This window comes from Camelus dromedarius, chromosome 8 (genome assembly GCF_036321535.1).
Source record: "Camelus dromedarius isolate mCamDro1 chromosome 8, mCamDro1.pat, whole genome shotgun sequence".
Taxonomy (NCBI): Eukaryota; Metazoa; Chordata; class Mammalia; order Artiodactyla; family Camelidae; genus Camelus; species Camelus dromedarius.
The window spans coordinates 9,933,948-9,957,010 of NC_087443.1; the positions used below are offsets into that span (position 1 = coordinate 9,933,948).

Below are 23,063 nucleotides of genomic sequence, written 5' to 3' on the forward strand. Positions count from 1 at the left end.
GTCCATCTCCAGGTGAATGGGTGAATCAAATGTGGTGAATACATACAATGGAATAGAATTCCACTTTGAAAAGGAACTCAGTTCTAAACTTAGGGTTACCAGGGGGATAATGTGGGCGGGTAGGTATAAATTGGGTGTTTGAAATTTGCTCCTCTTGGGGAGTGATGGAAATGTTGGCTATCTTGATTGTGGTGGTGGTTTCAGTGCTGTATACCTCTATCAAAATTCATCAAATTGTACATCTGAAATAAGTGTCATTTACTGTTCAGGAATCTACCACAATAAAGGTGTTAAAAAATAAATCAATGTAATGGCAATGCAAAAAGGAAAAATAGGAATGAAGTCCTGCTACCTGCTACGACATGGATGAATCTTGAAGACGTTACACTAAGCAAAGTATGCCAGACACGAAAGGAAAAGTACTGCATGATTCTGTTGCCGGTAGATGCAACCAGTGTTCCAGGCTCTCGTCCCATCCCAGAAAGAATTCAGAGACAAGACACGGTGGTTAAAAAAGTAAAGTGAGGATTTATTAAAGGATGGGTAGTACGCTCTCAAGGCGAGAGCGGGCAGGCTCAGGTGAGGGGCTGCCCTGGGTTTCTTTGGCAAGTTGGTTACATGGGGTGCAAAGATGAATGGGCAGGATATTCATTAGGGAGAGAACGGTCTAGGTTCAATTGCCTGATTTTCATCCCAGCTCCACCTTCCAAAGGGAGGAAGGATGTTTGTCCTTGTTTAGTCTGGATGGGAAGTGTCACGGGGTCGGTGCATGATGGGTACTTCTTATCAGCAAGGCTAATTTTATTGAAATGTGGGGAAAATAAGCAAAAAGTTACATTCAGACACTGGAAATTCCTACTTTCCTCACCTTTCTTTATTGACCTCAGAGCCACTTCTCACCCCCAAAGGCATGACCACTTATCAGCCCAGAGGTTCCTGCTTTTCTTTCTCTGCCCAGGGACCCCTGGTGCTTATATGACACAAGGTTTCCTGCATCTGGCCTGTGGCCCTCCTTTCTGCCCAACTCCTGCCATTGCTCTGTGTCTCCCTTTCTCTGCTCATATCTAGCTATGTGGCTGCTCTAACATCACTGCAGGACTTCTCACCAGCCTGAGCATCGGCAGGGAAGGAGCAGCTGGCTAGAGTCTCCAAGACTCCCAGCCAGGCCTGTGAGCACTCTGCTGGAGGGGGTGGCCCAGTCCTTGCCACATGCCGAGGACAGGGGTCAGGAGGGGCTTCTGGTGATTTTTACACCCAAGTATTCTCGAGAGCAGTGTTTTTTCCCCACAGCCCTGTCCAGGGCAGGAGGTTGGGACCACACGGTTTGGGATGGGAGGTAAGGGGCTGACCGTTCATCGTGGTGCTCAAGATGGGCCAGTAGCCCCACCATCCACATTCCATAGTGGGACCAGGTCAGGCTCTGGGTCCATCTTAATAAGCTGTATGGAGAGCAATCCCCTACCCGTGTCTGTCACTGCCCTGACCCATGGGGCAGCCACACCCAGGCAGGCCCTGTGTAGCGGGGCATCCCCCCCCCCCCCACTGATATGGGCCCGGTGCCCAGAGCGGGGTCGCTGGATGTGGGCGGGCCTGGGTGAGCTGCCCTTGTCCGGCCAGATGCGGGATCTTGTGCCTGCAGATTTTAGCTGGAAGACCTCAATGAGATGAGCTCCAAGCAGTGGCAGAGAAGAGCCTTGGGCCTCCCTGACCCACCCCCATTCCTGGGTCCTCCTCACCCAGCCGCAAGGCCTCACTCTCCCCCGGGGCTGGCCTCACCAAATGGAGTTCAGCTCCATCTTTCCTGTTCCTTTTTGTTCCTGGGAACTTTGCCTACTAAATGTGGCTCTCATGGATTTTGCAAATATAGTAGGCTGTCAGGAACGAAGCAGTTGCCACAGGGCCCAGAATTAGAGAAATTGTTAAATTGCATCAAACCACCTCAAGGAAAGGGGTGGGACTTCCTGAGGACAAGACTGATGGGGAGTGGGAGGGCTGTGGGTCTAGGGGTTCAGGTTGGGGATGGGGTCTGGGAAAAAACAACATTTGCTCCCTTCATGTGTGTGTGTCACACTCTGGTAATTCTCCCAGCATTTCATACTCTTCATTACTATTTAACTTGTTACGATAACCTGTGATCAGTGTTCCTTGATGTTACCATTACAAAAAGATTGCAAGTTGCTGAAGGCTCATATGATGGTGAGCATTTTTTAAGAGTATTTTTTATTAAGGCAAGTACACTTTTTCTAGACATAAGACTATGGCACACTTTATAGGCTACAATGTATAACTTTTATATGACTGGAAAACCAAAACATTTGTGACTCACTTTACTGCGATATTTACTTTATTGCAGTGGTCCCAAACCAAGCCCACAGCGACTCTGAGGTGTGCCTGTAACAGCCTTGTCATCTAGCGGTCTACGCCCTGTAGACTGACTTTGCTATTTTCAGATCTCCTTAGCTGTGATCGGCCACGGAATCTGCATACACATTTTCAATTCAGACTTGCTAATTTCTAACAACAAAACCAGCTGTTGGATGGTGATCAGGGAAGCACTCAATCAACCAATCTGGGGGAGAATTCAGCCTTCAAAGTCATCAAAAGTCCTTTTTGTCTTTTAACCTCTCGATTTTTGGATGCAGTTTTTGGATTTCTAGAACTGTTTTAGGGCTGTTATAAATTTAACAGCAATGTAACAGTGTTTTAAATGCACATATTTGAATTGTACGACTTGGTAAAATTGAACAAATATACCTGTGTAACCATCACAATGCGGCGAACCTACCCATCATCTCCAAGGATCACTGCCCTTTATTGCCTGACATCCAGTGACGTGAAAATAATTCTTCGTTTCCTTTTACCCAATTTTGTCAGGCAGGGGGATAAGTCTGGCCCATGCAACCCTACCCAGAAGGATACAATTGTCCTGGTATCACTTAATTTTTCTATTTGTTGGTTATACACAAAAATATGATTTTTATATAGTCGGATTGCTAAATTCACTTATTTCTAATAACTCTTCCATAAACTTTTTTGACTCTTATGAATACAATGATAACACCTGAAAATAATGAGTTTTACTTCAATCTTAACAGTTTTTATGCCTCTTTTATTTTTTTTTAATCTTTTTGGCCTTACTGACCTGACCAAACTAGAGCTTTCAGTCCAATGTTGAATAAAAGTAGTGGTGACAAGCCTTCTTGGTCTCATTATTCACATAAGGAAGAGATAGTCCAGTATTTATCTGCTGAGTATGATTTTTATTTTGTTAGTGTTGTTTTTAATGAAACTTCCTTTCATTCCTAGTTTTTTTTTTTTTCAATCATGAAGGTGTGTAAATATATTTTTCAAATATATTTTCTGCATCTACTGATACTAACATGGCTTCACTTGTCTTTTCCTACTAGTGTGTTAGGCTACATCAGTTAACTTTAATGCTTACAGATTTACTTTGAAATGACTTCAAACTTTAAGTCACAAGCAGTGTACAAAAACCTCAGATTTCCCCAACTGCGCACGCACTGCATCTCCTCCACGTCCCTTGCACACCTGCTCGCACTCTTACCTCTACACACACTCACATGCATTCCCCTTTCGCTAAAGCATCTGAAAATAACCTGCAGACGTGAGACTCCACTTCCCCTAACAAAAACACTCACCTACTGAACCAAGTCAGGAAACAGACACTATCATTCAATCCGTACACTCTGAATTATGCCAACTGCTCTGGTTTTCCTTTTTGTTTTCTTGTTAAGTATCTTCAACCTCCTCCAATCTGGAAGCCTTTTCCTTTTGTCCTTGCCAATTTAAACATACACTTTCAATTTTGTAAAAGAACCTTTCAAGGGGGTTTATCTAACGTTTCCTCGTGAGCACACTCTGGCCACGCGTCCTCAGCAGGAATACAGCACGAGTGACCCTGGCTCTTCTCAGTGCATCTCATCAGGGGTACGACACACTGACTTGCCCTACTGCTGGTGAAGTGAACTTTGATCATCTGATTATGCTGCTGTCTGCCAGGTTTCTCACAAAGCCACTGTTTTCACCTTTGTAGCTGATTATTCTTTGGGGGGAACTATTTGGAGAGTATGCCAATATCCTGTCCATCAAAACTCTACCCACAAACTCCAGCCTGCATTGTCAATTACTTACTGAATCAGCCACCAGTATGACAGTTATCACACTGTGATATTTCTATCGCCATTGTTCCTCCTACATTTATTAGTTGGCCTTGTATAAAGATTTCCTTCGTGTATTCACAGATTTTTATCAGTACAAATTAATGGATTCCCATTTTAAGTCTCCTTTATTATGATGCTGTTCATTTTGTTTTGAAGTTTCAATTGTCTCAAATTTGGCCAGTGGAAGCTGTACAAGATGGTTCTTTTGTCCTTTTAACATGTCTCCGTAATTCTTTGACATTTTATTGTCTAATAGATAAGATGATTCAGGATCGTCTTGTATTTCTCGCCATCTCTGACGTTCAATAAGCCATCACTTCACAGACCTGGTCTTTCATTGGTGGGAAGACAGTACTTAAAATTAACAACCTGGCACCTGGTGTGCTCAACGCTGGTGGGGTGTCATTCTGTTTAGGTCCTCTCAGCACACAGATCCAAAACACACACCCGCAAGCACTACGATAACTATTTGTGTATTTAAAATCTGAATTACATTCCAATCCAACACTTTAGGTGGTTTTCTAGCTACCCCCTTCCGTGTTTACAGATACCGTCTCCAACAGTGAGAAACCTGGCTTTCGCCACCCTCAGTACACTTACCTATCTGCCCAGTATTACCAGCATCTCAGCCATGCTGATCATCTCTTCCATGCGCCCTCAGCACTTCTGCTGCAAGGGGGCACCTCACCTCAACACCTTTCTCATCCCCCAGGTCAGGGCCGTTCTGACTCCCACTCTAGGACAGGCAAGCAGGAGAGAAATGTGCAAATGCAAGGGAGAAAGCGGAATCCGAGAGTAAGGGATTGGGAAACCAAATCAATTGAGTTTTAAATATTAAATCCATTCTTTCATTCCTCTAATAAACATCATTTAGTCAAGATATGTTCTGCGATGATATTGTTGGATGTTTTTTTTTTTTTTAAATTCCAGGATTTTGCATCTAAATTCATAATGTACCTTTACTTTCCTGAAATATCTTACAGGTTTTGGTATCAATGAACAGGAAAACCCCCATCATCCTTTCTCTGGAAAAGCTTATAAAAGCTTGCTACTATTTCTTTAAATATTTGGAATAGCTGGAGTGAAGTCATCTGTTCCTGAGTTTTCTTTCTGGGAGGTTTTTGAAATGAGTGGCAAATTGTTTGCAGGTTTGGTAAAGGACAGCCATCCTTTGGTACGACCCTGCACTCACTGAGAGCATGCTGTGCTCACCGAGGGCCCATCCTGCTGGCAGTTCCTGAATTCTATTCACGTTTCCCTCAGTGATGAAAAAAACAAAAAACAGCTTAGGTTTCCAGACTCCTGCCCTGTGTCAGTCTTCTAAAAATTTTGAGTAACTGGCCATGTGTTTGAAGTCTCCTATGTTTCAAAAATGTTCACTCAAGCCTTGACTGCCAAAGTTCTGCCAGTCTCTGGTTTCTGGTCTCCCTGCACCCTACAGCTCTGCTCCCCTGCCACCAAGCTATAGCTCTCTGCCTGAGCCAAGCTCAATAGCCAGGTTCCTCCCTGTAGCCAGAAGTGACAAGTGCTCCCAGGTAAAACAGCCACATTTCCCCATTTACTTTCCGTCTTTCACTCCCCTCCTGGATTTTACCATACTAGCCCTCCTTGCTTTTGCAACAACAGGTTGCATTTAAATAGGTGCTTTTTGTGAACTGCTTTTCTCGTTGTCCTTACTGAGTGCACTGCTCTGCTGAAAGCGACAGTGACCCCACCTAGTTGTTTAATCTATCTGTGCTTTTTAAAGCTCCGTACCTGCCAACGTATACATTTGTACGTGAATGTTTTGCTTTCTAAAAAATCACTGTATGTATCACACACGAGAAGTATTAAGTGAGTTGGGAAATAAAGTTGCGTGCAGTTAGCCACTCACAGAAGGATGACAGTTGGCCAAACCATTAAAACACTGGTAGGGCAGAAACCACCCATGTTCTATACTCACCCACTTCTGCTACAACTAGTAAGTTGCACTCAAGGCAACCCACCTTGCCCCCTTGACCCACCACGTCAGGACAGGCCACTCAAAATTAGTCTGCCCCAGAAGTATTTTAAAAATCCTGCTGGCAGGCTCCTGTCCTATGTATGTCACCAAGACCAGGATCTCTCTCTCCACCTGGACATCAGAAAGTCTTCTTGCAGGTAGGTCTCCCTGCAAAAATCTTCCCTTGTTTCACATATGCCGGAGCAATAAACCTTTGCACTGCTTACAACCACTGGCTCCAGTTCACATCTACTACCTCAAACTGAAAGGAACAGCACACCGGGCAATGGGCCAGATTGTATTTTAACAAAGTAAAGTGCTAAACTGAAGACATTCCCCACATTTCCTAAATTGCTAGACACTTCAATTGAACATCTCTGATGTATGATAAACTTAGGTTTAACTTAAAAGCTTCCACTCACTTTTTCTACAAACTACTACCTCATGCCCACTTAGATGCCACATCAAGAATTTCACACAAGGCCAATAAAATATCACCTCATAGTAAATGTTCTCCTATAATTTCCTATAGCTTGTGCATCTTCTCCAGCCTGTGGGTAAAGTCTTCTCTACAAATGCTGATAGAGGTTTCTACCCTATGTGGTTTCTCTGATGTTTAGTAAGGTGTGGTTTTGGGCAAAAGGCACCCTGTATTCACTCAAGAATAGATTATCCCCACTCAGCTGTGTCGTACACTGCGGGGTCCAAATTCCACTAGAAAATTTTCCTGTGTTCAGAACCTCTTCATATTATTTTCTCCCCCCTAGAATTCTCTGCTCTGTATTGTGAGAACTCATTTTAGACCAAAGGTGTTCTCAAAATCATTATATTAATAGATTTCCTCTCCACTTTTTGTTCTGTGTTCTACAAACTCTGGACCTCACCCAACGTGAATTCCCTCATTTATCATATTTATAGAGTTTCTCCCCAGGTGTGTTCTCTGACGTACAGTGAGTTTTGACTTCACACAGAAGGATTTCCCACAAACATTACATTCCAAGGGTTTCTCCTGTGTGTGTGTTCTCTGATGTGGAATGAGTTTTGACTTCACACACAATGATTTCTCACATTCATATGGTTTCTGTCTTATGTGAGTTCTCTCATGAACAACTAGGGCTGACTTCTGATGAAAGTTTTCCCCACATTCATGACATCCAAAAGGTTTCTCTCCCATGTGTCTCCTCTGATGTTCTGTGAACCCCAAGAAGTAGGAGAAAAAACTTCCACACTCAATAAATTCATAGGGCTTCTCACCTGTGTGAGTTTGCAAATGTTTAGTGAGAGTTGACATCTCAGAAGAGGACTTCCCACATTCATTACATCCCTAAGGCTTCTCCCCTGTGTGAGTTCGCTGATGTTTAATGAGGTCTGACCTTCTGAGAAAGGCTTTCCCACATTCATAGCATTCATAAGTCTTCTCCCTTGTGTGCATTTTCTGATGTACAGTAAGGACCGACTTAACTGAGAAGGGTTTCCCACATTCAGGGCATTCATATGGTTTCTCTCCTGTGTTCTAAAATGCTGGGTGAAAGTTGACTTTTCACTGAAGGATTTCCTGCATTCCTGCCATTTCTAAGGTTTCTCCACTGTATGAATTCTCTGATGTTTAATGAGGTCTGAATTCCTGAAGAAAGTTTTCCCACAATTATCACTTTCACAGGATTTTCCCCCTGCATGGGTTCTCTTATAGCTTTTGTGGGCTGGCTTCTGGTTGAAAGTTTTTCCACATTCATGGCATGCATAAGGTTTTTCTCTTACGTGTATGCTCTGTTGCACACCTAGACTAGATTTTCACTGAAAGCATTTCCATATTCATTATACTTAATTATGTTGTCAGTTGAGTTGGTTCTGTGATTTGGAATGAGGTTTGACTTCTGGTTCAAAGGGTGAACACTGTGTTCAAAGAGAATGGATTTCTCAGAGAAGTTCTCTCCACATTTATTAAATTCATAGTGATTATCTTCTGGATGTGTTCTTTGGTGAGCAATAAGAGATGGCATGTCTCAGAACTTTTTTCCACATTCAGTGCATTGACAGGTGTTCTCTCCTATGTTAAGCTTTCTTATGTATAACAAAGAGTGAATTTTCATGGAAAGCTTTCCTACATTCATTGTATTAAAAAGGTTGCTCCAAAATTTGAATTTTCTGATGCTGAACAGAGTCTTCATTAAGAAAGAGGCCATTCCCATTTTTATTACATTCTTAAGGTTTCTCTTCAGAATGAATTCTTTCATGTTTGTCATCATGGCGCCATTTTCTACCTTTGTTTAACTCATCAAACTTCTTCCTTGAATAGTTTCTACGGCTCTAAATTAATCCTGTAATATAAATAGAGTGATAAGGAAGATAAGCTGACAAGTATATTTAGAGGAAATAGCATTCGTTTTGGGGACTTCATCAGTTTAGATCGGTAACTCTTCATGCCTAGAATATGACAACAGCGTATACACATCCACTCACATCTTCTTTCCTATTGTACCTGGCAATAATAAATCATGCTTGGGGCTGTGGAGAAAAAGGGGCCATCCTACACTGCTGGTGGGAATGCAGTTTGTGCAGCCACTGTGGAAAACAGTGTGGAGATTCCTCAAAAGACTAGGAATAGACTTACCATATGACCCAAAAATCCCACTCTTGGGCATATATCCAGAAGGAACCCTACTTCAGAATGACACCTGCACCCCAGTATTCATAGAAGCACTATTTACAATAGCCAAGACATGGAAACAACCTAAATGTCCATCAACAGATGACTGGATAAAGAAGATGTGGTGTATTTATACAATGGAATACTATTCAACCATAAAAACCGACAACATAATGCCACTGGCAGCAATGTGGATGCTCCTGGAGAATGTCATTCTAAGTGAAGCAAGCCAGAAAGAGAAAGAAAAATACCATATGAGACTGCTCATATGTGGAATCTAAACAAACAAACAAACAAAACATAAATACAAAACAGAAACAGACTCAGAGACATAGAATACAAACTTGTGGTTGCCAAGGGGGCAGGGGTTGGGAAGGGATAGACTGGGATTTCCAAATGTTGACTAGATAACAAGATTATAGTGTACAGCACAGGGAAATATATACAAGATCTTATGGTAGCTCACAGAGAAAAAATTGTGACAAGGAATAAATATATGTTCATGTGTAACTGAAAAACTGTGCTCTTCACTGGAATTTGATACAACATTGTAAACTGATTATAAGTCAATAAAAATGTTAAAAAATAAAAAAGTATAATTAGCATTTTACAGAAAAAAATAATGAATTAATATTCTAAAAGGTCTAATTCACAAAGGAACAATACTAATCTACAAGCTTTAATTCTATTTCTAGCTCTGATTCATGAGGAAGAAAAATATGTTAAAAAGAGAAAAATCAAGCAATGGACAAGCCATTCTTGCCACAGGATTGGACTTAACAGCTCCACCCTAGTTCTGGTGTTTTCCCTTTATTTCATCAGCATTGTTCAGCAGTGGACCTCTCCTGACCATCAAACCCTGTTTCAATCCTTTCTGGCTTTCACCCAAACCTCACCTGATTTAATATCAGTATTCAATCCTGCTTTCATATACATGCTTCAACATTTCTTTCTATATACCATGAAAACAAAACCTTAAGGAATAAAATTCTACACCTGGTTCCAAAAGTTTCATTTACCTTTATTATAAGATTTTTGGTTATGGATGACTGTTTTTTACTCCTCTACTATCTACAAAATTCTGCTTCTTTGCATTCAAAGTCCTAAGAACCGATAATACATATTTTTTAAAAAATGTATCACTGAGACAAACATTATCATTACATCTGGATTCAGATCAGAATCAAGCCACCATCTTACAAATCTAGAATAAATATATTTTTCTTCTGGGCAAGTCCACACCTTTGTCCCCAATAAACTGCTCATTTTCATCCACTGTCATCCACTCTTGGCTGTTCTCAGGTCCCACCTCCTCTATGTGTTCCAGGCCAGCCACCTTTAGATGTGTAAGCATATGGAACTCTCTGGTGTCCTGGTGTGTTGGGCAGACAGGCGATGTGTTGAGTTACAGATGTTTTACTGCTTATAGGTTGAATGGCGTATAGAAAATGAGTATCTCACACTGCCACGATGCTGACATCACTCAAAGAGGTAATTTTTAACAACAGCTTTGTGTTATTTTTTAGCTACTACATCAGAATATACGGTATAAATCAACTTGGCATAGTTCCTAGAGACGGTCCTCCCAATCAGGGAAAGAAGTGTTTGTGGTGAAAGCTTAGCATCCGTATCTAGAATCTTACACTCCTGGAGAGAACAGGCTCCCATGATGGATAAGTTTTGCTTATGGGGGCTTTAAAAGGCTTAGAAATTATTTTTACCTGAGGGAAGGTGGTATACAAAGGAGACAGCATGAGCAGGGCAGTCTCGAGATGGAGATACACTTTAGGAGATGCCTTTTGGAAAAGTAACGCTGTTTGCTAAAGAGCAAATGTGTTAAAATGAGTTAATGAGTTAAAATCTGATGTCTGACCCATCAGGGGCTGATAATGGGTCTCTAGGCTGCTTGTACCCACTCTTCAGTGTTTCAATTTGGGATCTACAGCTTACAACGTGAAAAAGACTTTTAAAAAGAAAACTCTGCAAGTAAAGCCTTGCAGGCCAGCAAGCTAAACATCTAATGCCTGGAGTCACAGAGGCTTTCTCTAACTGCCTTCTCTGCTCTGGCCTTCAGCTTTGCCAAAGTGCAAGCAGGTGCGGTCATCCTGCTCAATGACAGAACTCTGACAATGTTGAAAAACACCCATGTGGTGCTATAAGCAATGGAAACACTGTGGATCCTGGCAAAAAACTGTCTGGGTCACTGGTTCCCATGTGAAAAGCTTGTTCTAGTAGCCTGTACAACCAAGATTACAGAGGCTTCCCAAATACTTAGTTTATGATTCCTGTGGAAGGCACAAGGTAGTGGGGAGGGACACTCATTTCTGGGACAGTGTATCAAATCTGGATTTAAACCCCCCTCTGGAGGACATCTAACCACTGTTGACTTTTCAAAAATGAGAAAGAATGAGCCTGATTCTATTGTCCTCACCTCCTTCTTGGTACACACACCTCAGCATGGTAGTCATATTATTGAACACTGCTGTCTTCAGAATGGGATGGCCTCCGGGCTACTAACTGGGTACAATGAGGACAAAAAAGATATGTGTGGGGAGGAGGCAGTATATAGACCAGTTCTGAAATTTCTGAAAATTCAAAATCTCATCCTGATACTGGTGACATCCTTGGTGCAAAGCTGAAAACAATGGGCTTTTTTCCTCCATGAAGAAATTTATTTATATACCAAAAGTTTAGAGAGAGAACTCAGGATCCTCCAAGGGAAGAAAGGTTTTTATCTCTTCTTTGAAAAGAGGATGGGGAGAGCTACCCCTCTCTCTTCCATAGAAACATGGCCAGATTCATTTTATCACCGTTCTTCTCCTGCAACATTAACTTTGCATGTATGTGTAGAATACCTCATCATACCAAGTGTAAGGTATTAAGGTATGTCAGAACCACACTATTATTACTTGGCTTTAATAAATAATAATTTGTCTGTAGTGTTCCAGAAACTACATCTGTTGTATTTATGATAATATTAAGAAAGATAAATATTAAAAACATAACAGCCTGAAACTTTATATCTCTACAAAGAGATAACTTCAGGCCCAAATGGCTTCATTGGTAAAATCTTCCAAATATTAAAATAATAAAATCTTCTATAAAATCATGGACAGAATTGAAAAATATGAAACAATGTTCAACATCTTATGAAAATGAAAGTAGTACAGTCTTCAACCTCAAATATGGAAGATTACAACAAGGAAAATTACAGGATAGCCTGTCTATGGATACACACAGAAAAATCAAATTCATTAATTATAAAAACAATACATTATGATCAAAGATGATGTATTTGAGAAATATCAGATTGGTTTAACAACTGAAAATCAACTAAGACTATACACCATAATCACAGAATAAATAAGGAAAGTTATGTGATTATCTCACTACATGCAATAAAAGCATTTGGCCAAATTCAATATTTATTCATAATTTTAAAGAAAGTCTTAGCAAACAAGGAATGGAAGAGAACTTCCTCAAGAAATAAAGGGAATTTACAGAAATCCTTCAGTTAACACAAAAATTAATGGTAACTTACTGAGTGGTTTCTCTCTGAGGTCAGAAACAAGACCAAGATGTTCACTCTCACTACTTTTATACACTTTACTGGTATTCTGAGCCAGTACAAAACACAAGGAAAAGAAAAATAGCATAAAGATTATGAAGGAAGAAGTAAACTTGTCTTTATTCACAGATGACAAAACGGTTTACACAGAAAATTTTCATAAATCTACATCACAACTACCAGAATAAGTGAATCAGGGAGGCTGCGGGATACAAGGGAAATGTGCAAACGTCAACTGTTTTCCTATATATTATAGCATTAAACAATTGGAGAATAAATAGTACAGACAGCACAAAGAAAAAAGTGAAAACAGTATAAAATACTCAGGAACGTACTTAATGAAAAATTGGCAAAACTGCTAAACTGAAAACCACAGAACCAGGAGAAATTAAAGACCTAAGTAAAGGTACCAGGGTCATGGACTGGAAAATGCAACACTGTTGAGATGTCAGTTCTCCTCAAAATAAGCAATACAATCTCAAAAAAAAAAAAAAAAAAGTCCTAACAGGGTGTGCCTGTGTGCGTGTGTGTGTGCGTGTGTGTATTTGTGGAAATAAGCTGATTCTAAAATTTAATGAAAATGCAGAAGACCTATAGTAGCACAGAATTGTCCAGAATGTCTAAAATCATAGATATTATTTTAATATATTCTTTAGATTAAAGATATTCCTGGCAACATTCTGTATTCATGCTGTAGAACAGCCAAGCAGTCTTGAGGAAAACAGCAAACCTACAAGGCTAATGCTGCCAGATAGCAAGACTTATTACTAAGTTATAATATTATAATAGTATAAGTGTAGTGCTGTCCTAAAGATGGATGGATCAGCCAATGGAACAGAACAGAAAGCCCAGGAACATAATCATACATATATGATTGCCTGATAAATATAAACTGCAATTCAGTGGAAGAAAGGATAGTCTTTTTAATATGTTTCTGTTCATCAGAAGATATCATTAAGAAAGTGATAAGACATAGTTCAAAAAAGGTATTTTTCAATGCATACCACCGACAAAAGACTCATACTCAGAAGATATTTTTAAACAACTATAAATCAGTAAGACCATTATCCCAATAATATAACAAAAGTAAATGGCCTGTATAATCACTTCAGTAAAGGAGATATCCAAATAGGCAACAAACATACGAAAGAATGTTCAACATAATTAGTCATCAGAGAAATGGAAATTAAAACTTCATGAGGTAATACACCACAATGACTAGAATGGCTAAAATTAATTAGACTGACAATACCAAGTGCTAACAAAGATGTAATGCAATTGGAACTCTCACACAAGGATGGTGGCACTATAATTTAGTAAAAACGTTTTGGAAAACTATTTAAATTAAATATTACTAAAGCTAAATATGTAACTACTCTATACTCAGAAAGTTTATTTCTGGTTATACATCTAACAAAAATAACATCCTGCAAGACACATGAAGAATACTTATGGAAAAGGAAATCAAAGTGGCAGCAGAGGAAAATGCTGAGTTCATCTCCTTCCATGAACACATCAAAAATACATCTATATTTGGAGCAATTCTCACTGAATACAATCTGGAGACCCGCAGAAAGACCCTTACACAACTAAGGCTGTAAACAGGACCCACAGGGAGCTGGGAAGGAAGGGATCAGGTTGAGACCTGCACCACTAGGAGGGATATTACACAGGCTCAGAGATCCTCCCCAGGGAGTGAGTTCAAACCACATACCGGGCCCCCCAGCCCTGGGGCCCAACACCAGGAAGACAAGGCCCCTTGGCTGGTATGAACATCGGTGGGACTGGAGAGGGCACTGTGAGAAACTCGGCACTCCACTCATGAAGAGCATGTCACACATGCTTGCCTGCTCAAAAAAGAAGGTGGAGGAAGCAGACTGAGACTGCCAGAACTCTGGCTGGTTTCCCTCGACTGCCCCCCAGACTACACAAAGTACCCGCTCCTGCCCCTTTTGCTTCATGGCACAGCTCCTCATTAGGCTGCTGCTGAGGGGAGTGCACAAATGGGGGACAGAACTGGACTAGACCTGACAGTACACTGAATGGGATGGGGGGCATTACTGGTGCTGTCAGGGACGGCAGACCGGGAGTGTCCTGGAACACTGACATGTGCCAGGGCTAGTACAGAGGGTGCACAGTCCAGCCTCTCCTGCTCCTGTACTGCTTCCTTCTGAGGAATGGAACCAGCTCTGACCCAACTCTCAGGGCTTCTGAGCTAGCACCTTAAGGCTATGATAACTACAAATAAAAAATGTACAATGGTTGTTTTGTAATAAAAAAATCTCCCAACAAACAAAGGTCCAAGACCGGATGGCTTCACAGGGAAATTCTACCAAACACATAAAGAAGAAATAATACCTCCCTTCTCACACTATTCTGAAAGTTGAAGAGAACAGAACATGCCCAAATTCATTGCACAGGTAAAAAGTACCCTGATACCAAAATCAGGCAAAGACACTATGAAATAAGAAAATTATAGGCCAATATTTCTGATGAATATAGATGGAAAAATCCTCAACAAAATATTAGTAAAGTGAATACAAAAGTATATAAAAGGGATCATACACCATGATCAAGCGGGTAAATTTATTTGAGAGATGCAAGGATGGATCATTATGTGCAAATCAATCAATGTGACACACCACATTAATGAATGGAAGGGAATAAGTTCCATGTTCATCTCAATACATGCAGATGAAAACATTTGATCAAATTCAATATTCATTCATGATAGAAACTCTCATTAATGTGGGTATAGAGGGAGCATAGCTCAACATAATAAAGGCCATTTATGACAAACTCACAGCCAACATCATACTCAATGGTGAAAAGCTGAAAGCCTTCCCATTAAATCCAGGAACAAGACAGGGATGCCCACTATCGCCACTTGTTAACACAGTATTGGAAGCCCTAATCACAGCAATCATAGACACATGCACACAGAGTAAGAGGTGTCCAAATTGGAGGGTTAGTGGTATAACTGTCCATTTGCAGATAATACTCCTGAGTATATATCCAAAGAAAACAAAAACACTAATTTGAAGAAATACATGCACCCCAATGTTCACAGCAGCATTATTTACAATGGCCAAGACATGGAAACAACACAAGTGCCCATCGACAGATGACCAGATAAAGAACATGTGGGAGGTGTGTGTGTGTATGTACTTATGTACACACACACATACACAATGGAACATTACTCAGTCATAAAAAATAATAAAATCTGTCTTTTGCAGCAATGTGGATGGAACTAGAGAACATTATGCTCTAGTGAAATGAGTCAGAGAAAGACAAATACTATATATCAATTATATGTGGAACCTAAAAAATTATACAAATGAATATATATGCAAATCAGAAACAGACTCACAGATACAGAAAACAAACACGGTTACTAAATGGGAGATGGAACTGGAGAGGAACAAATTCAGGGTCTGGTTTAACAAACAGAAACTACAATGTATAAAATAGATGAGCAACAAGGATATATTGTATAGCACAGGGAATTATAGGCATTATCGTGTAATAACTTTAAATAGAGCACCTGAAACAAATATAATATTGAAAATCAACTGTACTACAACTGAAACAATTTATAGCACCATTTTTCAAAAGCCCCAAAGGTCAAAATAAATATATTTAAAACAAGTATGTTTCAAATATATACCCTAAATATGTTTCAATAATAAAATGGACAGATAAACTCTGGAATAGTCACAATGGAACATTACACAGCAATAGAAAGCAATATACTACTCATATACACAATACACATGTATCTCACAAACACAGTGCTGATCCAAAGAAGCTAGATTCTATATGTATATGTGTGTTTGTAGTATATATACACATGTATACAGTGTGTATGTGTGTAAGTATATACAATGCAAATGCACATACAGTGCATACTGTATGACTAGTTATCTGAAGTTAAAATCAGGCAAACTTGATCTATGATAATAGAAGGGAGAGATGTTACTTACTTACTGGTAAGAGGACACCAGGGAGCCTCCTGGGGTGCTAAAAAATGTTCCATATGTTAACCTTCATAATGGAAATATGGGTCTGTACACATACAAAATTGTATTTACTTGAACACTTAAACACTGTATATTTAACTCTATATAGTTTATACCATTTTTTAAAAAAAGGAAACCATTTGGGTATGAGAGTGACAATAGGAGATACTGGGTGATTCAGTGACACTGGGTATTTGAGTCATGTCAACAAGCTACTTCCAAAGTTCAAGAGCCACTAAAAAGTGACTCCTGAAGACCATTTCAATGGCCGTAATCTCTGAACTAACTCTTTGTGATCTAATTTCCTCCTCAACTTCATCTGGCTCAGACTCACACTAACTCACCTGGGACACTCCGGCTTGATGATTCTTCCCCTAATATCCATGGCTCCTCTCCTTGCTCCAGCTTGAGGATCACTTCTGGTTTAGGGATGCAATACCCTGTAAATGAGCACTGCATGATGAGACAAATTGGATGAGTTGTGGGGCCTTTGAAGGAGGACAGTATACCTCAAAGAGTGTCCAATTAAAAAAAAAGCTCACTTAATCCTGTTATGGGACAGAGGACAACACATTCTTTCTGGTACCCAAAAGGGATAAATTATCCTTTACCTCTGAATCCCCAACCTAAATATCATTGTATTTACAAAAATTCCACAAATAAATAAGAAAGGACATGTAAATGGGGGGTATACATGGGAAGCAAGTGCTACCCATCCACTGGGAGGAGGTGGCTGTAGTTCTCCAGCATCACATGCCTGTACAGGGTCTTCTAAGCAGGATCCAGGTGCTACCATTCCACCTGGGTGAAGCCCACAGGTACATCCCTGAATGACAAGGATCTCTAGAAAAACGTATTTCTACTCAATCTGAAATGGTCCAAATTAGGTGATGTGGGAAAAAAAAGTGTTTAAATACTAATTTTTACCATTTTTACTACTGAAAATTGACCAGAAATGTTACAGAGGACCTCTACTATATAGCTTGTTTTGTTACACTTTGTGAGTGAAAAAGAAATCAGCAGAAATACCACTGGATAATTAATTTACTACTAAATGAAAAAATATCTGCATGCCCTCATGCGCCCAGATCTGCCCTAGATTATGAGAATTCCAAGTTGAATAATAAACTCTTCCTTCTTTGGAAGAACTTACTCTTATAATGAAACATATAAAGACATACCTAACATAGGACTTAAAGGACCCATACTACAAATACATATGATGCAGACACAGATCATAAAAGGGTTCTGTGCAAGTTCGTGTGAGTGTTAGCACCTTGGGTTTGACTGAGCAGATAAAACTTTCAGTGATTAAATATAAATAGCAATTTCTTTACAAATATATGGCAGAATATCAATGAAAGTTAAAAAGACTTGAAAAAATGTGGCTAGACAATGGACTGCACAACAGGACAGGAGAGCAGGTCTGAACCTGTGATAAAATAAAGGCTGCCATGGCAGGGGGAAGAAATTCTGGGAGGATATAAGCTAATCTATTTGACTTAAATCCTGTTAGTGATCTCCAAATATTTAATCACTCACCTAAATCCCTAAAATTCTTGAGCAGTCATCAGTTTTATTTATATTTATCTATAAATTAAATACAATGCTGTCAATTCACATTTGAAGAGAGCTTAATTGTGTTATTTTTCCGATAAAAATGTAAATGAACAAGCTAATATTTTCTTCTCATGCCCTAAAGGAATGGCAACAGATGATGTGTGCAGAAGCATCTTACACACTCCCTTGGGGCCTTGCCTCCCTCCCTTCCCTCACCTCCACTCACCCCAGGTCCCTGCTGTGAACAGCAGGAAGCCAATCATGCAATGGGAATACACATCTCTGTCCCAGTTATACAAACTAATTGTCAGTGAGGAAGCAATGATCCCAGAGTAGGGTGTAGCTGGATTGACTAAATTAAGGGGGGCAGCACTGAAGATGCTAAACAGGGAAATTGCTGAGCAAAGGGAGGGAGGAAGAGTTTACTCCCAGAGGGTCTGCATGATCTGCCCTGGAGGTTCTGGAAACTTGTCAAGTCTGGAGAAACAGAAGGAAGAGCAGTGACAATGAAACAGATACTAGGCTTACATACAGGGCTCCAAATGTCTTCAGAACATAGAAGTGGAAATATTCACTTAAAGGTGAGACAGAGGATTCTGGAGTTCAGGAGAGGGGTCTACTATGAAAATAAGGATGTGGGTGAAAATGGCAATGAGACAGATTGAGGAAAGAGAAAGCAGCACAGAACTTGAGGGAACAGCAATATTTGAGTGGCTGGAAGAAAAAAAAAAACTAGGCTATGAAGGCTGAGAAGAAATTTTCTGAAATGTGAGAGCATAACCAGATGACAGAGACTAGTGGAAATAGTAAGCACAATTTCACAAATATCTGACATTTCCAATTAAAGATACTGGAGTTAAAACACACATCTGCCTCTGATGCCTCCAATAATAGAAGTAGAAGAAACAATTAAACAAACAAATGTGCAAATAAGAGAATACACTAAAAAAAGGCAATTTCATGTAACTTCTGGATAATACCAGCAAATAGCATCAGACAAAACTGGAGGCACGGTGCCTACAATTTATAGAAACACAGGTAGGCAGAAGCGGTGGCTTCCAGCCACAGCCAGAGACCACCAAGCTCTAAGCCTTCAAACCAGGTGGGAGTCAGCACAGGTAGTCGGATGGGTGACCCACTGATGAAATAATCGATTGCCAGGGCCCCTTGGTGGGCCCCTACTCTGTGGAGATCCAGCAGTCAGTGAAGACTAAGGCTGATGAGCAGCCATTCTCTAAAGCTGGGACACATTAAAAAGTAATAAATCTATATACAGTCAGCCCTTCATATGTCCAGGTTCCGCATCCATAGATTCAACCAAGTGTGGATTGAAAATATTTGGGGAAAAAATTCCAGAAAGTTCCAAAAGCAAAACCGAATTTGCCACAGACCAGCAATTAATTATGTAGAATTTACACTGTATTTACAACTATTTACATAGTATTTATATTGTGTGAGGTATCAGAGTAATCTAGAGACTATAAATTATATGGGAGGGTCTACCATAAAGAAGGCATGAATATACAATGGGGGAAATACAGCTTCTTCAATAAATGTTGCTGGCAGAGCCGGAGAGTCACTTGCAAAAGAATCAAACCAGACTACTTTCTCATACCACATAGGAAAATAAACTCAAATGGATCAAAGACCTAAACGAAAGACCTGAAACCATTAAACTTCTCCCAAAAAACACAGGCAGTGTACTATCTGACATGAGTCTTAGCAATATGTTTTGCATATGTCTGCTTGAGCAAGGGAAACAAAAGCAAAAATTAACAATTGGGACTCCATCAAACTAAAAAGCTTTTGCACATTGAAGAAAATTATGAACAAAATAAAAAGGCTGCCTACTGAATGGGAGAAGATATTAGCAAAAGATACATCGAACAAGGGGTTAATATCTAAAATACACAAAAAACTCAAATAACTTGACATTAATGAAAAAACAACAATTAAAAATGGGCAAGGGACTGAACAGACATTGTTCCAAAGACATACAGATGGCCAATAGGCACATGAAAAGATGCTCAAGATCATTAATCATCAGGGAAATAAAAATCAAAACCACAATGAGATATCACTTGTCAGATGACTATCATCAAAAAGACAACAAATAACAAGTGTTGGCAAGGATGTGGAGATAAGGTAACCATCATGCGCTATTATTAGGAATGTAAATTAGTGCAGCCAATATGGAAAACATTATCAATACTTCTCAAAATATTAAAACTAGAACTATCATACAACCCAACAATTCTACTTTTGGCTGTTTATCTGAAGAAAATGAAAATACTAATTTGAAAAGATATTTGTACCCCTGTGTTGAAAGCAACATTATTTACAATAGCTAAGATATGGAAGCAACGTAAGTGTCCAGCAACAGATGACTGTTTAAAGAAGATATGAGATATATATACATATATATATATATGCATACACACACACACACATAATGGAATATTCCTCAGCCATAAAAAATGATATCTTGTCATTTGTGACAACACTGGATGGACCTAGAAAGTATTATGCTAAGTGAAATAAATCAAAGACAAATACTGTATGATTGCACTTATATGTGGAATCTGAAAATTAAAACAAATGAACAAATATAACCAAACAGAAACAAAGTCACTCAGAGAACAAACAGGTGGGTGCCAGAGGGGAGGGAGGTGGGGTAAGGAGAGAAACAGGTGAGGGACTTTTCTTTCCCTTTTTCAGTTTTATTAGGTAGAATTATTACAGTCTGACTGCACATACACATTATATTGCATGTGAAATAGTTGAGGGATATTAAACAGGCAGAAACTTTCAGTTTACAAGATAAATGAGTCACAAGTATAAAGTATACAGTGTAGGGAATATAGTCAGTAATTATATAATAACTTTGTAGAGTAACATTATAACTAGACTTATCATGGTGATCATTCTGAAGTGTATACAGAATCATCATGTTGTGTACCAGTAACGAACTTAGTTCTATAGGTAAATTACATTCCCAAGACAAGCAAACTCATAGAAAAAGAGATCAGATTTGTGGCTACCAGAGGTGGGGTATCGAGGCAGGAGGAGAGAGAAATAGATGAAGGTAAACAAAAGATACTTTCAGTTATAAGATAAGTACTAGGGATGTAATGTACAAAATGATAGAGATAATTAACATTGCTGTATGTTATAAATGATCATCGTTAAGAGTAGTAAATCCTTACAGTTCTTAGCACAAGGGAAACAATTTTTTCTATTTCTTTAATGTTGTATCTATAGGAGATGATGAACATTCATTATGTCTATTGTGGTAATTATTTCATGATGTAAGTCAAATTATTATGTTGTACATCTTAAATGTATACAGTGCCATATAAAAAAATTAAAAGATAAAACACACAGGAAGATGTGAGTAGGTTTTATGCAAATACTACATCATTTTATGTAAGGAAATTGAGTGTATGCAGATTTTGTTGTCCATCGGAGGTCCTGAAGCCTACCTCCTGCAGACACGGACAGATGACTGTATATGGACAACACAGAAGTTTCTGCCCAAAGTGAAGCCAGCTAAGAATGCAGCTCCTCACACTTGACTCCTCCATAGCAGCATGCATTTCTTTTAAAGCCACTATTTAATGAAACAGATCTTGATGCTCTAATTTCAGGACACACCACTCTCCATTTCAAGAACTGAAGGGGGACCTCCTGTTCCCTTGGCTGCCTCCTTTCTGCCTGGCCTGAAGGAAGAGTCATCCCATATCCATCCCATACCCATTCACCTATAGAAACTTCTGGTGAGAGTCTGTGGTAAAATACATCCAAATCTGCACCCTTACCTACCAGGTCACCTGTGCTAATCAAACTAAATCTTCAGAGAAAAACATGAGAGTCAAATGATGATTTATCAAACAAGAAGAGAAAACCAAAGTATTAAAAGTAAGCCACCAGAATGAACAGAATGACTGAAGAGTTAGGGGGGAAGTTCAAAAATAAGGGAAAATTTTGAAATAGTCTAAATAGAATACTCAAATATGTTCAGGGGAATATTGCTTCTACATAAAGTGAGAACAGTTGGCTATAAGAATCCATCAGAGAGAGGAGTCAAGATGGTGGAATAGTAGGACCATAAGCTTGCCTCTCCTCATGACTACAACAAAACCACAACAGACTGGTAAACTATCATTAAAAAAAAAAAAAGATTGGAAACTAGGAAAAAAAGATCTTCTTCAACTGGAAATATAAAAAGGGAACCACAGAGGGACAGCAGGAGGGGCCTTGCTTGCGGTATAATCAGGGCCCCATACCCACTGAGTGGGCAGCCCACACGCTGAAGAATAATTAAGTGGCAGAGGTCCCCCTACAGGAGTGTGCATTCTGAGCCCCACATTACACTCCATAGCCCAGGATTCTGGCATTGGGAGAAGACCCCAGGACATCTGGTTTTGAACGCCAGCAGGACTTAACTTCAGGATCCCCATGGGAGTGGGGGGAAACAGAGACTTCATTCTCTTGGGAAACACACACAGAATCTCATGTGTGCTAGATCCAATGGCAGAGGCAGTGATTTCATAGGAACATGGGCCAGACCTGCCTGCTGGTTTTGGAAGGTCTCCTGGAGAGTTAGGGGATGGCTGTGGCTCATCCATGGGACATAAAAGCTGGTGGTGGACATTCTGGGAGTGTTCATCTACATGAGCTTTCCTGGAGGCTGTCATCTTGATAGGGACATCAGTACCAAGACATAGACCCACCCATCAGCAGACTTCCTGAGCCATAAACACCTCTAGACATGCCCCTAAACAGGGCCCTAACCATCAGAGGTCCAGGACCAAGCTTCACCCATCAGTGGGCCGGCATTGACTCCTCCTGCCAAGAAACCTGCATAAGCCTCTTGTTCAGCCTCATCCAACAGGGAGCAGGCACCAGAAATAAGAAAGCAGCAATGCCAAAGCCTGTGGAAGGAGTCTACAAACACAGGCCAGACTCTGCTGTGGGACCAGCTGGACTCTGGGCCTTGGATGACAAGAGAGGAGTGTACTGCTGGGACATACAGGATGTCTCCCACAGAGGGCCACTTCTCCAAGGCTGAGAAACATAACTAATCTACCTAAAGATACAAATA

General features: G+C 39.9%; 1 protein-coding gene across 1 annotated transcript in view; it reads right to left on the reverse strand.

Annotated features, from left to right (window-relative positions):
- Positions 1-508: 508 nt before the first annotated feature.
- The window catches only part of LOC105094852 (zinc finger protein 37A), a gene marked incomplete at its 5' end in the record, with an annotated part of 52,908 nt that continues 30,353 nt past the window's right edge, over positions 509-23,063 (reverse strand). The window contains 5 exon segments of the mRNA XM_064487886.1: positions 509-7,674; positions 7,677-7,946; positions 7,949-8,216; positions 8,218-8,480; positions 16,744-16,839. Coding sequence (XP_064343956.1) covers positions 7,043-7,674; positions 7,677-7,946; positions 7,949-8,216; positions 8,218-8,480; positions 16,744-16,839 — 1,529 coding nt within the window.